The 16627-nt window shown below is 40.2% G+C and overlaps 1 protein-coding gene across 8 annotated transcripts in view; it reads left to right on the top strand.

Moving 5' to 3' along the window:
- Positions 1–16627, top strand: part of EYA1 (EYA transcriptional coactivator and phosphatase 1) — a 155698-nt gene that overhangs the window by 4356 nt on the left and 134715 nt on the right. For 2 of the 8 annotated variants that reach the window (XM_085537283.1, XM_085537286.1), the window contains exon 2: positions 7686–7793. The exons of the other annotated variants lie outside the window; for them this stretch is intronic. In XM_085537283.1, coding sequence (XP_085393409.1) covers positions 7761–7793 — 33 coding nt within the window. In that variant the 5' untranslated portion in view covers positions 7686–7760. The remainder of the gene's footprint in view (positions 1–7685; positions 7794–16627) is intronic. 8 annotated transcript variants of the gene reach the window in all.

Consider the following 16627-nt stretch of genomic DNA (forward strand, 5'->3'; position numbering starts at 1 on the left):
TACTCATGTAGAGGTGAGGAAGGCCATGATGCTCACATTCAGCCAAGCTTCAGCTCATGGCTGGTCCAGGAGGGACGGAGTTGCTATGGTGGTCCATGGGAGCTGCAGGGCTGTCACCAGGCTGGGAAGCCCAGGCTCCATGACACATGCGTATGGCTATGGCCAACGTGAGTCTTGTGGCCATCTGGCTCCCATCTGGTTTTAACATACCACTGGGTACCCAACCCTGCAGAAAGGGATGCAGTGACAGGGGCAGGACTGCTCACTGTGCATTCTCCAGTTGAGTGTTAGCTTCCCTGAACCAGCAAGGCCCACTTAGACCTGCTTTCTATAAGCCATTCTATTTGGGCATATTTTTTTGCTTTCTTGGTGTATTTTTTCCACCATGGCTCCCACTGCTGAAATTATTTCTAATAGTGTTTCCTGCTTAAATGCTTTCACTGGAATGGTGGATACTTGGGCTTTAGCATAGATTATTGGAATTTGAAACCATATTAATTTGATTTATTTGAAGAAATGAATGGAAGTTAAAAAAAGATTAAAATAGAACAAATTTCAACAAGAGGAAAATTAGACTTAATTGCTTTATGTAAGCCTCACAATGTTTGCATCTGACTTGTATTGCCTGTAATTAACAAACCTTTACTTGTTTGCACTGAATTGTACAGAAGCAAAGCAGTTGTTTGTTGCTAGGCCACACATTTTTTATGGACTACACGTATTTTACAAACTATTTTAAAAGGCTATGTAAAATAATAAGCAATGTTCTACCTTTAATCTAAATTTATAATAAATGTGGAAAGGCTTCGTAGAGTGTATATATAAGTATTACTCATTAGAAACGTTGTACAGAACCACACATTAGCATGTAAAGCATCTTGTGCTTCGTTCCTGAACTAGGCAAGTATTCCTGTTGTTATGGCTCATAGCTGTACATTTGTTGTATGTGTATTTTGTATTCTTTATTAACTATGACATTTAGTCTAATAGTGTTAATCTGTGTGGATCCTCAGGCCTTTTTCAGTACATCTGGCACATAAACAACAGAAAATGGATTTATTGCTCAAAAAACTCACAAGCAAAGGAGTTAGCTATCAGATTCTTGTTTTGTTCTCTTTGCTACTAATATGTTGGAAAACCCAGGGAAAGTGGGGGTCCATGCCACTTCTTGAGAAGATCCCACGGGATGCTCAGAACAAAGCTATTTAATGTTAGTTTGAGGCACAGAATTTGGGTTTGTAAATGGTGATTTTATTAATTTTTTTTCACCTTAAAAATATTCTTTATTTCCCACTCTAAACTGTTAATGCTTTTCTTTGCTGAACAGTCTCAAACTACATTTCAGATACAAATAAAGTTGATCCCACTGGGTAGTTTAAACATCGTATTAATTTTGTAAGTTATTAAAAAAAAAAGAAGTCTGGCAAGCCAGTTGCCAGTATAATTTTAACATTGTTTTACAGTTTGACTTTCATGTGTATTTAGTATTCAATGAAAAATATGATCTTTTGCTATGTTTGGAGAGCTCTGCTTTTAGAATAACATTATTGCTTTAAAGTTCTATATGTGTGCGTCTCTCACTTTGGCTCTTTGTAGAACTTCCTAACACAGCCTGCCTGTTTGGTGCCTCTTCCAGGGAGATGCGCGAGGCCGTCCTGCCATCGCTGGCACCGCTTCTGATACCCGATGCGCGTTCTCACCAGGGCCTCATTCCCCCTGGCAATTTAAACCATTCCCAGACATGGCAGATGAAGCAAGCAGCACAAAAACATTATCAAGATGTTTTCTGAAGCAGCTACATTCGAGTTTTTGAACTCATAATAATAATGGTAAAATAATAACCTCACCTTCGGAGTTTTGCCCCTCATTTTGCCCCTCTCTCTGGCAGTTATGCTCACTACTTTGTCAGCTTATTTTCTTCTCTACAGGAACAGTTTCTTTGTATTTAACCAAGTCCCTTCTACCTTTAGGAGACTGGAGAGCTCTTCTGAACTTGCTGAAATTAGCAGTCAGCAAAATCCCCTTCTTTGATAAGCATGCCAATATCTCCTGTCTGCTTATTTCTTCTGCAATAGAAGGATTTTCTTCTAGGAATTTTCCATTATTCTAACCTCACTTTCTTCAAATAGCTTCATTGGATTAACTGTGCACAATCATTTTCCTGGGTGGTTTCCACTTGAATGGAAGATATTTCAGGTTAGTGATTCAAATTACCAAATTATTCATAAATGGCATGGAGAATAAGCTGAATAGCAGGGAGGGTAGACTGTGAAGAACTGTGCAAGGACCTTATGAGACAAGCCACTAAATAATAGAAAGATGAATGAAATTCCACGTAGATAAATGCGAACTGCTAAACCTTGGGCAGAACAATTGCAGCTGTGTGTGGCTAGTGATGGGTACTGAGCTGATCCTCATCATTCAGAAATGAGATCTGAGCATCAAAGATCATTCCAAGAAAATAAGTTCAATGCTCAGTATTGCTTCTGTCCCCCCAGAAATGAATGTTCAAATTTGCTAGGAATCCAAAAAGTTTGCATTAGTTCAAGGGGAAGATGAACAACTACTTGCAAGCTCTATTGAGGGTACCAGGCACTCAGGAAGCCGTCCAAACTAGCAAGAAGCTAGGAAAATATTGGGGAAATGGCTCTTCTGTGCTCATTTATGGCCGTCGTTGCAGATGTGACCAGAAGGATTGTTGGACTGAGCCAATGTTGTTGTCCTTGTTTTTTCACTGCCCCATTTTTTTTGTAAGACTTAAACTTCTGTGAGGTGACAGACCTCTGGAACAGGCAGCCTGGAGAGGTTGTGGGGTCTTCTTCTACGGAGATACCCACACCCTTACCTGGATGAGATCCTGGGCAATGTGCTCCAGGTGGCCCTGCCGGAAGTGAGGGGTTGGACTAGATATTCCAAGTGGTTCCTTCCAACCTCAAACATTCTGTGATTTTGTGATGTGGGATAAATGTGACACAAAATCTATTGTCAAATATCTTCGACAAATACTTAGACTACTGCACTCTAGTCATTTTATAAATGTAACCTGGATGTGAAAAGTAGCACAGATCTATTTTCCAGGCTGTCACTAGTATCATTTGCCTGGGCTGTATTTTTTGTTTTTGTCATTCTTCTTTCCCTTTTCTCTTTCTTCCTTGTGCTTTAATCTCTCCTCTGGCCCAGAACCAGGAGCTGCCACTTTAAGTTGATGAGACCTCATTTGTGTATCTTTAGCAGAAATGTTATTTTTCAGTGAGGTTCGAGATACTAAGGAGACATCTTAATTTTAGATTTTAATTGATTTTAGATTTTAATTGATCTCTCTTTATTGTAAACTTGTGTGTGATTCATACAGATATACCAAAAAAAAAAAAAAAAAATCTGGATGTTTAATTTATAGTACTGATTGACAAAGAGTGAGATTACTTTGTTGCTGACCTAAACAGTGACCGTCAGTGCCGTGAGTTCTACACATGTGTGCTGTGGACACTGGGATCCTTTATTCATTTTTTAGAAAGGAAAGCTTGGTAATAAACCAATAAAACTGATTTTTTCAGCACTCTTACTGCAAATTTAAACTGCAAGTTTGCCCATTCCACAAGTCCTGATGCCCCATACGTTTCTGGCCAGTGCTATTGGAAAAAAGGAGCACTGCAGTGGACACGGCATGAAGAAGTGGTGACCTACCTTGTATGCTGTGGTAGGGTGAGGTGCCTGCAGGTCGTGTGTCCCCAGAGAGCTCTGTCACTGGCCCAGACTCTGCACTGAAGTTGGCATCAGCATTGCAGATGGTGTGGGGTGTCTTCCTGCAGATGTGCATGTTAGTCCTGCACATCTGGGCACCTCCCTGTCCCTGAGGTGTGCTGAGAGGAAGGACACCATATTGCATCTGCAGGAGCTGCAGGCTGAATCAGAGGTGGTCTTCAGTCCGAACACTGGATTTAATTGTTTATAAAGCTGCAGAAAAGTTCCTACTAAATTTTCTTGGGTTTTTTTTTTTGGTTTTATTTTTTTCTTTTGTATCACAGTATCACAGTCTCATGCGGGTTGGTTGTCTGGTTTTTGTTTTGTTTTTTAATATCTTTCCCTCTTCCTTCTTATTTCCTTCCTCTTTTTCTTCTTTTTCTTTTTGGTTTTTGGCTGTTACACTTGGCACGTTTCTTTCTTAGCATTTGGAAGTAATTGTTTTCTAAATGCTACGCAGGATATCTGCCAAATTTAACACCTTAAAAGGAAGCAGGGGCGAGAGACCTACCTGGGAATGGAGTGAATGTAGTGGTCCTTTACCAAGTGCTAAAAAGGAAACTTCCCAAATATAGCACCTAAAATCAAAACCACCAAGTTCCCTAACAATAGCCATAAAGCATTACAGGCTAAATGGCAAAAAAAGACCCTTTCACCCAGCCTCATAACTTCCTTCTCTCTATATATATTCCTGATGATAAAGCATGTGTGGCTTTTATTTTATTGTCTTCTTTTAGCAGACGAGTATGGTTGGGGGACGGAGTTTTATCAAGGCATTATTAGAAAGTCATTCTGGTTTAAAAGAATGCATGATCAGTGTGTCCATTAAAAAAAAGTAATAATAAAGAAAAAGCAAAGTGGTATCCACCACTGAGACCAAAAGTGACCTCATCTTGGAGACTTTGCAGTGGTGTGGTTAGATGGGACTTCTGCGTCTGAGCAGCCCCACCACTAGCACAGGGACAGGGGAAAAACTCGAATCCTTTCTCCTTCAGACGTTCTGGGTGATGGGAATCAGCAGGTAGCATAGGGTGCGGTTGTGTCCCTGCTGTTTCTGCTCACAGTTTCAGCAGAGGCGCAGTGCAGCTGCATGTGTGTTACGGCAGCCCTGGGACTGCTCTGTGATGCTTGTGTTTGTGGCAGAATAGGGCTTGCAATGGGAATGCTAAGTTTTTATGGAGAACAGCTTGGCAAGCATTAGAAATCATGTTCAGCGTCATAAACATCGGTGTCGGTAAGTGCTGGGAGTCAGCTGTGGCCAGATACCTTTTGATAAAAGCCTTGTATTTAATGACCTCTCTGTAAGACATTACCCTCCACCAGCATTGCCTGGTCCTCAGAGTTGATCTCAGTGTGTCCTGAGCTCTGCAGGTGGGTGTGCAGCAAGCAGATCCTCTGCTCTCTGTGTTCTTATTCCCTTGGAAATGGGAAGAGCTGCATGGAGGAGGGGGTTGCCATTTATCCTGCCTGCTGTGCTTGGGTTTCTCTGTCTGACTGGACTCCAACTGCTACTATCATGTATTTAGTAATAATATTTAACCAAGCAAATGACTTCAAAAGTAGTAGAGAAAAATAAGAGGGGATATACACTTTCATGACTTCCCCTTGATTTAGATCTTGTCTTTCTCTATAATTTGATGTATTTTCCCTCATATTGTATGGCATATTTTGCATATAACAACTTCTCTGTAATAGATAATCTGTGTAATTTAGATGTAATTTTGACACATTAACAACTCAGGGGAATTTAATTAGTTTTCATAAAGCTTTACAAAAAGTTAAAAATAACCCCAAATGACAATCATAATAAGAGTAACCAAGTTTAAGTTTAAAAGTTGAATTCTGTAAATTAAAATGACTTAATTACATTGAAGATCAGCTGTTCTACATTAATGTCTAAGCACACACGTTACTGCTGGTTTGATTCTGCTGCCAGTGGTCTCTGTGTCTGATGAAGAAGACAAGTTGTTGTCCCTAAAATGGGGAGGGTACATATAGGGCCATATAGTCTTTGTAATGTGTTGACGAGGCAGAATATGCCAGAGCAGAATAAACAATTGTGGGCTCTTTTGACACTGGTGTGTCATAGGAACTTCTCCTGGAGAGGGGCTGCATTTCCCTACAGCAGCTTCTGCAAGTTTGGTTGCTTAATTACACTTGGACTGCAGTACACACTAAAGCATATATGCTTTTTCCTTATGGACTTTAATAGAAATGCATTTTAAACGTAGACGATTACCAGTCTTGGTAAAGTTTCCTTTCCATTAGTAAAGAGAGCACTGCTGGTCTGAAAGTCTGTCAGGTCATCCACATACCAGCATTACATCAATTGACTTCTGAATATTTTTCCATTAGAAAAGGCTCCATTTTATTCTCTCACTGAAGTGGCAGACTTTCAGCTTGTGCGGTTTTTCCATTTATTGAATTTTGCAATAAAGGAGTTTTTGAAACAGATGTCAGTCATTGCTTAGGAGCGGGGCATTGTTAGAGATCTCTTTTCTTCTGCTCTTTGCTATTTGTTTTTTAAGTTAAAATAAATTCTGCCCCCCCTCCCCCCCGATTAAATTGTCACTTTTAAAAGCCTTTTTTAAAACCTATAATATGGTGTCAGACCAATTGTGAGCACCAAACCCCAATCTCAGAGAAATATTTCAGATTACCATTGTTCTCAGCAGGAGCAGGACTGAATTAGTCTCTCAGTTTCAAACCAGAAGCAGGGGAGTGGACGCACCACAGAAACATGTTTCATATTAGCATCTTCCTTAGGGTGTGGATTGGACCTGTTAACACTTTCTTAATGTTTAAATTTTATAAAAGTGACCATATTTCTGCAATAAGTAGTGCCTAGTAGGGATTTGTTATGCACCGAAGTACTGGACTTGCATCTGGACTGGATACTGGACTATCTAACTTTCTTGCAAAAGTCCCATTTAGATAGAAATAAGATTTTAGAACCTGAAATGTACTGAAACACGTCTTTAAAATGGAGAGGATAATTAGGAGAAATTGAATATCTGCAGTCTGATGGATGTGCTCTCATCACAGATGAGCGAAGTGCTAGTATGTGATACAGATAGATAGATATGCTTCTAAAAATTGAGTTTCACATTTTTTGTTATCATTTAGCAGACTATATTTACTCCATGTCTATTTAAAAAACACCATTTTCTTCTAATGGATGGATTAGTTGGCTTTGTTTCGGTTATATGGACAATCAGTTTTGTATTCTAAGAATGTTACTGCATGTGTTGTATGGTAAAGAAAACTGTCTCTGTAAGGAAACGGCATTATAAGCTGATGTCTGTTTGGAGGGGAGGGGGGCTGAGGATAAGCCTTCGTTAATTCACCTCAGTGCTTTATTTTTATTTCTGACATCAAAGAACACGGTTTCCAAAGGTGAGGGAACACAAAGCATCCCATATTTATGATTTATGGGGGCCAGAACTATGACCTAATGTAAACTTGAAGAGATTTAGTATAATATCCTTAGCTTGAGGGCAACGTTTCGAAAACGTTGTGGATTTTCTCTTTTATCCGGGCTCAATCTGCAATCATACTTCTTTGTTATTATTTCCTCTTAGCATTACAGTATAGTCGACGTTGATAGATATCAGAGAGAAGCTGAACTTCATGAGAAAGGGGGGGGAGGAACCTTTGTGTGTTGTTGGCACAGAAATAACAGCCGTGGAGGAGTTCCTGGCTGCCTTTATTTGTCTGCTGACAGTGAGTGCAGAGGGGCTCTCGCTGCTTGCTTCTGGCTCCTGTGGGGCTGCAATAAACAGCTCAGGCATATATTTATTCTACAGATTAATTTGATTCATTGGAGATAGCTGTTACCAACCTGTGAATGCGTACTAGTTAATGGAAACTTGCAGATGGAGAGATCAGCTCTTAATTTTGTGCCAACAGATTAATACAGCTCTGTGGTACTGTCTTCTCCACAGGTGTGTGTGTACTAGGAGTGTTTGAATCCCACTGTAACTAATAGCCCATATGTAACTGGGAAGAAGAAATCTTCAATGGAAGACCCCCAGGGAATAAATGGGAAGGCTGTAAGTAAACAATGTGTCAGTCCTAAGGAAAAAAGTGATTGCTTGTAAAGTAGTAATTATTTTTGTTGCAACCAAGTGGTCGGAAGGCTTTAGGAAGCCACGCACACTTTTAATGACTGGAAGCAGCAGATCATGAAATTATTTCAGAAGTGGAGGCTTATGTGAAAGCTTCATTGGATAATGAAGTACATACTGATTTAGAAGTGTTTCTCTGCAATAATTCACTGATTACCTGATGATGATAGATGCTTTCTCTAAGACATATTCAGGTTCCTGCATTTATGTTATTATTAATATTTTGATCAGTCACTGAGAATTCTTTACACTGACTGAAGTTATTTCTTTTTGCCTGTGTGCAAAAGTTACTTTTGTAGAAGCCGGTGTGATTCCATGCTTCCTTGGGGACTGGGGGAAAACGTGGTCTTCTTAAAAAGAAATGTTAGCCGCTTTGGTGTTTCTTGTAAATGCTGTTTAGAAAGTCACAGTGATAAGCAGTTTTGAAAACTATCAGACCTGGTTAATGCTGTTTTAAAGCAGCCCTTCATGCTCTGTGTAATTACTGGTGTATGCTACGGTCTTGTTAGTTTTATTTCTGATATCATTGCTGGCACTCAGTGAGCACCATAATGCCGTGTAGATGGCTCTATTCAGGATTGTTTTAACAGAAACAGCACATGTTAAGACTGCCTTGTTTTTACAAGTTGTAAAATAACTCCAAAGACTACAATTTAGTAAATTTGATTAAGTTTATGTCCTGTATTTTTTTTTATTTTTTTTTTCTGGCTTGTTTTCTACATTTGACAGTGCTCTGTACCATCTCTCACTGTTTCCCTTGTATAACCAGTTTTCCCAACACTAGTGTTAGTTTTTCACATAGCAACAGAGTGGGAAGAAATCGGCCACCTAATAACAAGCCTGCTGTGTTGTGTTTTTGTTACACATCTCATCCAGTGTCATTTTTACTGTCTGAAGCAATATGGCTTTGATTATTTTCCAATGTTCATTTATTCCACAGTCTGTCTCTATGTGTAGGTTTGGGTATTTATCCATCGCTGCTACAGCAATGAGTGAAAAGGAGCGATTCAGCCCCAGAGAAAGGAGTGGCCGTGGTTACTGAGTGCTGCTAGACAGGGATGGCCCTTGTTGCTGTTGTAGGCATGGAGTTCTCAGCACCACCCAAGCCTGGCCCTTGCTGTAGCCTGGATCAGGGTTTTCTCTGTGCATGAGAAGCCTTTCCCTGAAGCCATTAGGACTGCCTGCAGCTCCCACTGCTGTTCTCCTCTCTGATGGCCAGCAGAGCCTGTGCTTTGCATGCTGCCATAGGCTTGAGACTGGTAATTGTACACGGGAGCTGTACGTAATGACAAATGTAACTGTCACTTAACATAACGGGAGTATTAAGGGAAATATTTGTTCATGGTTTGGCACCACCAGTGCTCCTGTTGGGGTTATTCATTCCATTCCTTCTTTTCACCACTTAGCCCAGAGAGCCTGTAAAACACTTCATCGTGCTCAGAATTTCCCTTCCCATTACCCAAGTGGGTGGTAGTCATGGATGCTATCAGGATTATCAAAATCTAAAACAGTGACTGCTGAATAGACTTGCCACATCGAAAAGCACTTAGGCTTCTGTAACTGCAAGAGCCAGACAGCCCAAAGGTATATGACCCAAGGCAGGATTACTGTGGTATTTTGCCTGTGGGCCACTGTGACTCTTCTGACTGCCATGTCATTAGATAGGTTTAAAACTGGGGTAGTACACTGCTGGATAAAATCCTGCAATTAAGCCTCTCTTTAATTCACTCCTAATTGGACAGGCTGCTACTTTTGCAGCAGTTGGTTGGAGAATGTGGAGACTTCTTAAAAACAGCAGTCCAAAGTTAAAATAGTCTCTCTGAAAATGAAGACAATGGTGTGAACACTGTTTTGTTTGTTTTGTTTGCTTGTGTGTATATACATGAAAGGAAAAGAGACAGAGAGAGGAACACTGCAATTACAATGCAAAACTGAAAGCTGTTTGTGACTTAAGATCCCTAACGCGTAGAGCCATTGGTAAAGCCTCTTGGTAGTCTATAGGGAAAGTTTTCTGTATGTGCCAGTTGAAAGATACTTTGATTTTGGAACTGGACAATGCAAATTACCAGTGCAAATTATTCTGGGGAAGCAATTTCAAGTACATGTAGGTAAAGGGAGGACCTTTATTCTGCAACTGAGATGAAAATGTATAATGTCTTAGGAAACCAGAGCTAGATGGACAATGGAGGAAGTAGTAGAAGGAAAAAGAAAAGGAAAGAAGTTCATCTGACAGCACTGTGAAAAAGTAGATGAGTAGATACTTTGCCACCTTCTTTGGCCAAGATGTCTGCTAGATGAGAAACAGGATGATGTTTCATGTGGGAATGCCTGTCGGTGTTAACGTGCACAAGAGTAAGCCCAGTAGGCTAAATTCTGCTCCCTGTTGCTTTCATACAGCTGAGAGGGGATTTTAGTATCTAAGCAACAGTCTCATCACCTGTAGAAATGGTCCTAATGGTGCTGTAATGCATTTGGTTCATGTTCTGTAGGAAGTGCCTGGCTAGTGCGTCATGAAGTGCTTGCAAACCTGAACACTGCATCTGCTCCTGCCTGTCTTTTACTAGGTGTGTAAGACATACAACACAAATCTGATGCTGACTAGACAGAGGATATCAGTGCTTATCCTACCTGAGAAGGTCACTGATGTTTGGTTTATTTCTTTCCAAGAAAGAGATGGCACTGAAACAAAACCTTTAGTTACTCTAATGGAAGGGAAGGCTGGTTTTTCTTTGTGTTTATTGCCCACAGTCCATGGTGTGATTGTATAAGACAAAAAATAACAGCAAAACCAGATGTTCAGAAGCATTTCTGTCAATATAGGTGGTTTATGTCCAAAAGATTGATTAGGAATTGAAAAGGTAAAGAAAGAGGATGTTCCTAAGGATATACCTCATTGACTGGAATTACATTAAGAATGAATTAGCTCCGCAGTTCACACTATAGCTGTACCTGTTCTTTCTAAGGGCTCCTGTGGGAGAAACATCACATGGTGGATTGCTCACTTTTACCTTTTTCACATGACTTCTCTTTAATGTCAAGGAACAGTCATCAAGTGGCTGGTTTTGCTCTTTTGGGAGTAGGCTCACTGAAGTTTAGATCAAAATACTTAGCAAGGTGCAGCAGTTTTATTTCTTTGCCAGATGATCTTCATCCATGAAATGAAGGTGCTGTGATGGTTTTATTCATGCAGGGAGGCTCATTTGCTAGTGTTATATGCATCTGTTAAGGGTAGGTATTCCACTTGTGTTTTATCAAGCTAAAATAAGAGCTCCTGAATCTTCTAATTCTGCTGTGGGTTATTTTTTATCAGCATCTCTGTATTAATACAATAGTCACTTATTTCAACCTAACTTATCAGCGAGGCAGAGATCTTAGTGGTAACAGAGGTCTTACCACTTCCTCTCAGAGACTGGATTGTTTGATCTAAAAGTCTGTCAGAGTGCTGTGCTGCTCACCTCACTGATCTTTCTGTGGATCTGCCTTCTCACCCGATCGACTCTGGAGCAAACAAAGTAATATTATGTGGCTTGCTCCTGAAATCTTAGTCAGGTACATCATCAACATGGTTAAACTGTGCAGTGCCACACATAGGGATGTATTCCATGCCAAGTGTGATGTGATACAGCTCCAACGTGCTTGAGTTTGTAAGCCTTGTTCTTCAAGGGGACTCACTTCTGCCTTCCAGTTACTTGCAGGGTGTCCCTCTGCTCACACAAACCTGAGAAGAAAAGAGCATATGCTCTTTTAAATGCTTTTGAGATGAAAATGCCAGTTGTTTTGGTAGAGAAATTCCAATTGTAGGGAAACTGAGAATGGGTCGTGGTACACTATACAACAAATTCATTTCAAAAAAATTGATTGAAAATTTTGTGGCTTACATTTGTGGTAGACTATATTTCCACTAATGCAAAATCTGACATTGATGTGAATCCCATGCCCTGGAAACCTTATAAGCCTCAGAAATGTGACAAACACTGACATCAGAAGATTCTGACTTGATACACTTGAGATAGATACACACTTCTGTTAGAGGTGCCTTGTTAATAACCTTTCAGAGAACTCCAGACACATTGTAGAAGTAACGAGATATTTTTTGGTCTGGCGGTTGGTGATCCTGCAAGGTGTTTGAAATTAGGTGATCTTTGAGGTTCTTTTCCACCCAGGCCATTCTATGATTCTATGATTTTAATTCATTTTATTTGCCTAGTGATTTTTTAATAATACATATTTTTTACTAATTTGTAAGATTAGGGGCAAGGAAGTTTTCATAAATATACTAGACTACCAAACCCCATGGGGATGTTTTGGAGTGTACTGCTTCTCTGCCTGTATGTCTTTGGTAACGTTAGGGTATTAAATAGCATAAAATACCTCTCCTTCTAGCACAATCCAGGCTTGCAGTTGAAAAATCTCATTGCAAAATGATACATCAAGAAGTAATTTCAGCGTTGAGTTTTTCTGATGATGGGCTTCGCCCATCTGGAAAACAGAGAGAAGACTCTGAGGCCCTCATCATTCAGGTTAGTTCCAAACAGTGGATACCCAGCGAGCCAAGAAAGGAGGTGCTCATAGTCTGCTGTAGCAGTTAATCTTCTCTGATTCCCCCTGCAGCCCCCAAACCTCAGCTTTCTGTTGGCGCTCTGGATAGACTGCCTGAATACTTCCAACTTCTGGTTCCTCCTGGACACTGCTCCTGGGTGCCCCAGGCTCCATGGAGCTGACATGTGTGATTGAATCACACTGAAATGCCCCTTTGTTCCTCTGCTAATAGGAAGATGCTGAGCAAGTAGCTGGTTTAAGGAAGAAAAAAGAAAAAAGTAAAAAAAAAAGAAAAAGCAAAAAAAAAAAAAAAAAAAAAAAGCACAAAAACCAACATCCAGCACCTGGCTGCTGCAAAATAATGAATTTTGCAGCAAACATGCAAGATTCTGTGGAATCTTGGAACAAAGCCAGACTCCATGACCACAGAAATGCTGAGTCCATGGGGCCCAGAGAGAGATGGCTGGGGCAGTTCACATCTCCTCCGTCTTTGTTTCAAGCTCTTTGCAGTCTTACTGAGGCATCAGATTACACTCCCTTCACATTTTCAAGGTTATCTTTGCTACCAGGAAGGCTAGAAAGTTCATGCTGTTTGGAGGCAAGCTGGGGTCTGGGAGGATGGCTCTGCAGCCCGGAGCAGTGCAGAGGCCAGCTGCAGCAGAGGATGACACCCAGACACGATCCCCAACTTGGAACAACAACAACTGCAGACCCACACCAGTTACCTGTTTGTCACCTTGGGGGATGTCTATTAGGAAAACAGACGAAATACAAGTATTTTAACTTCCTTTGAAAACTCACAGTGTTGTCACCAGTGAAGATCATGTATGTTCATGCTACCTCACTTTCTCCCAAAGGCTGACACAGCACTGGGCTCCTTCTGCCTTTCCATGCTATTCTGAAGAAATGTAACATGCTTCCTTTTTGGAAAGCTCTTCAAGGCTGAAACCAACAAGCACCGTACAATTGCATTCTGTAACTGAGCCCATAAAAATGTAACTGCCTGCACCCTTCCTACTCCCCCTTGCTATCTGAAATTGGTTGGATATTGGAGACAGAAGCCACAAAGCCAACTTCCAACACTCACTAAGAGTCAAAAATAATGAACAACCAGAACTAGATGATGTGCATAAATTTCCAAAACTGAAATGAGCAGCTGTGAGGCAGCCTATGATAAACATTCGGTCTGGAACTACTGGTAGATTTTTTCCCTCTAAAAATCTTTTAGTGAATATACTCATGAAAATTGTAATTGTGGATAGCCTGCAGAGAGATAAGCGTACCTTATTCACTGAAAACTATTCTTCATCCAGGGATAACAGCACAGAGGAATTCCCGTTACTTAAAACACACTTTTTGTAACTTGCGGTACAGATCCTGCAGTACTGTAGGCAGCAGTGCTTTATCACTGGAAGATGCTGTGTAGCTGCTGTTTGTAGTGTTGCATGTACTCATAAGACCTCTTGGAAGCAGAGCTGAAATGCAGCAGTCATCATAGCTCTTGTAATTTTTGCTTCTGTAAAACTAGCTAATTCTTAGCATGTTTTCCACACACACCAGTGGTGGCTTGACTGTCACAAATTCAGGGGTAGAAGAGCGGCTTTGTAGGGGTTCAACTGGGATCAGTCAACAGATATCAGTGCTGGTTTTGCATACACTGATTCTGAGAGGTGGATCTTAGTCCTTTTTTATGGTTGGGCATATTTTTATATCATCATAAAACAATAGAATTATAGATGGCTTTGCTAAAAATTGATTATATATATGTAGGTATATAAAAAGTATACGGTTCATCTGGCTCTTTCCAGACACTGTGTATGTGCTATATACATATGTTCTGCATGGGGTCTCCTCTTGAAAGTCTTGATGAAGCTGTAGCTTAGCCCTTACCAGTAAAAAGCAAACTGCTAGTGAAGTTTATTTTCTTTTTTACGACGTTTTCTGGGCCATTGTTCCGCTCGAGGAACCATGTTTGTTAGTTTTGGCTCTCTGACTTTTCTTCCTTAAGGATAAACTCTCCTTAGGCAGTTGTACAACTATGCACTAGAAGGCTGCATAGCAGTTTATTCACCGCTTAAGCTCCAGCAGAATTCAACAGTGTGACTTCCTGGCTTGAGCGGGGGTGCATCTGTAATGTAAATACCTACTTGATTTTGTGGAAAACCGGGAGGTTTTGTGTTTGTTCTTGTAAAGGATTCCTGCTGGAAGCCTAACTTTTAAGTTGGCGTTCAGCCTTCTCTGCTGTGACTCGGATACTGATCTGATTTTGTGCTTTCATGGACATTTTTATATTTAAAATTTTTTAATTCAACATTAGCTTTGCTTACAAGACACAAACCAGAATAAAATCGCATTACAAACATTGTAGTATTAGATTTTATCACCATTTATTTCTTCTCGTCTGCCCAGGGATTTCTACATGTTCAGTAGAACTAATTTGCAGTCAGACACCGAGGTCCTCTAGAAGGCCAGCAGGCTCCACAAACTAATTTATCCAAATAACCAATCCCTCATAGGCCAACCATAGAAGGACACCAAAATGGCCTAAGCAGGCAAAGCCCCCTTTTGAAGTCTGGAATGTTTTGACTGACTTGAAACAGGCGGCAGGAATGAAGGGATAATTTTCAGTGACCCATGGGACTTTTTTGCCATTTTCAAATATTAGGTAAAACAAAGAGAAATTGCTTGTTCTAATTTAGAAAGACTTAGCAATCCGGAAGGTAACCAGACTCAGAGCAGAGTGCTGAGGTATACAGCTGAAGTTTACACGATGCATCAAGGGCGCATGTCTGCATGCATAGTATTTACACGTGCATACATGCTGTTTTACTTATACATAGATAAACCTGAACTACTTTTTGAATCTCATTTCATAACAAAACTTCTCTATGGAGTATATCTTTGCAGTATTAAATGAGCTACCTGAAATGTCTAAGTATTTTTCGTGTTTTGTTTTTTTTTTCTTGAAACAATCATTTTTAATTAGAAGGATGTGTTTCTGCTGCTACTGCTTAAAAATCTGAGCCGTCCACTCAGCTGCAAAGGCTCCTCTGCCATATTTCTTTTCCCACACCCTCTGTCTTGGTGCTATTGGAATAAATTCAGAAGTGGGCTCACAGACATAAATAGCATTTACGTACACATTTTGTAAAACTACAATTTTCTGTGAATAGTTACAGAGAGATAAACAGATAATATGAATAAAGAAAATTAAAACATTATAGATCAGGTACTTCAGGTCCAACTGTTTGAGTAGCTGTTTGAATGTTAAAGATGATGTGAAGTAATCTTCTGGATTTCAACAACTTCATTGGAGGCACACTCCTGGGAACCGATTCGCAAATCTACCCTGTGGATTTAATTGATATGTCCAGTCCGGCACTTAGCAGCACTAATGACACTGACCATCTCCAGCTGTGAGCTTTGTACCCGTGACATGGACTCATATGTACCATGGGGCTCTCTGGTAGAAAAAGTATTGTGTGTATGGAGGAATCATTACATCTGGGCTGGCAGATCTAGTGGATGGCAACACTCCATGGCAGGGGATTGGAACTTAATGATCTTTAAGGTTCCTTCCAACCTAAGCCATTCTATGATTCTGCGATTACTGAGGACTAACAGAAACATATTTCCTTACAAAAGTATTTTGACAAGGATACTGGTCACTAGCTCACTCTTTTCCTTCTGACATCACTTGGGAGCTCTTTAGAATACGGCACTCATAGATAAGGTAGAGAGTGAACACCATTTCCTGTGCCATCAGCTGCAGGCTTCAATATCTTCAGAACATTTCTGTGGGGCCCCTCAATGTGTGCCAGTAATTTTGCAGGTAGCAATTTTAAGCTAGCATTTTAAAGTCAGGACCCTATGGTACTTGGCTGAAATACAGGTTTTGCTGCTATTGCTCTATGCATACAGCAAACACCTTCTTTAATTATTTTACAAGGGATGAAAAACTTGACTTATTTTACATGGGATATTTATATTTAAGTCTGTCTAGATTCCAGATTTCTCTGAAATATTTGTGCTGAGCATTGTGCTGGGGAAACAGACAAATGTGGTAGAATGACAGAGAAATCCTGTTTAAGTGCAGTTTTCCATCCTATATACACTGATCTCAGATGAGGGGATTTCAGAAACATGATGTTTAAATTAATGTTATTTGGTATGAGTGTATATATATGTGTCTGTGTGTGTCTGTGTGCATGGAATGTATT

The sequence above is a fragment of the Coturnix japonica genome, chromosome 2, assembly GCF_054131305.1.
Source record: "Coturnix japonica strain WE chromosome 2, WE-NBRP24, whole genome shotgun sequence".
Lineage (NCBI taxonomy): Eukaryota > Metazoa > Chordata > Aves > Galliformes > Phasianidae > Coturnix > Coturnix japonica.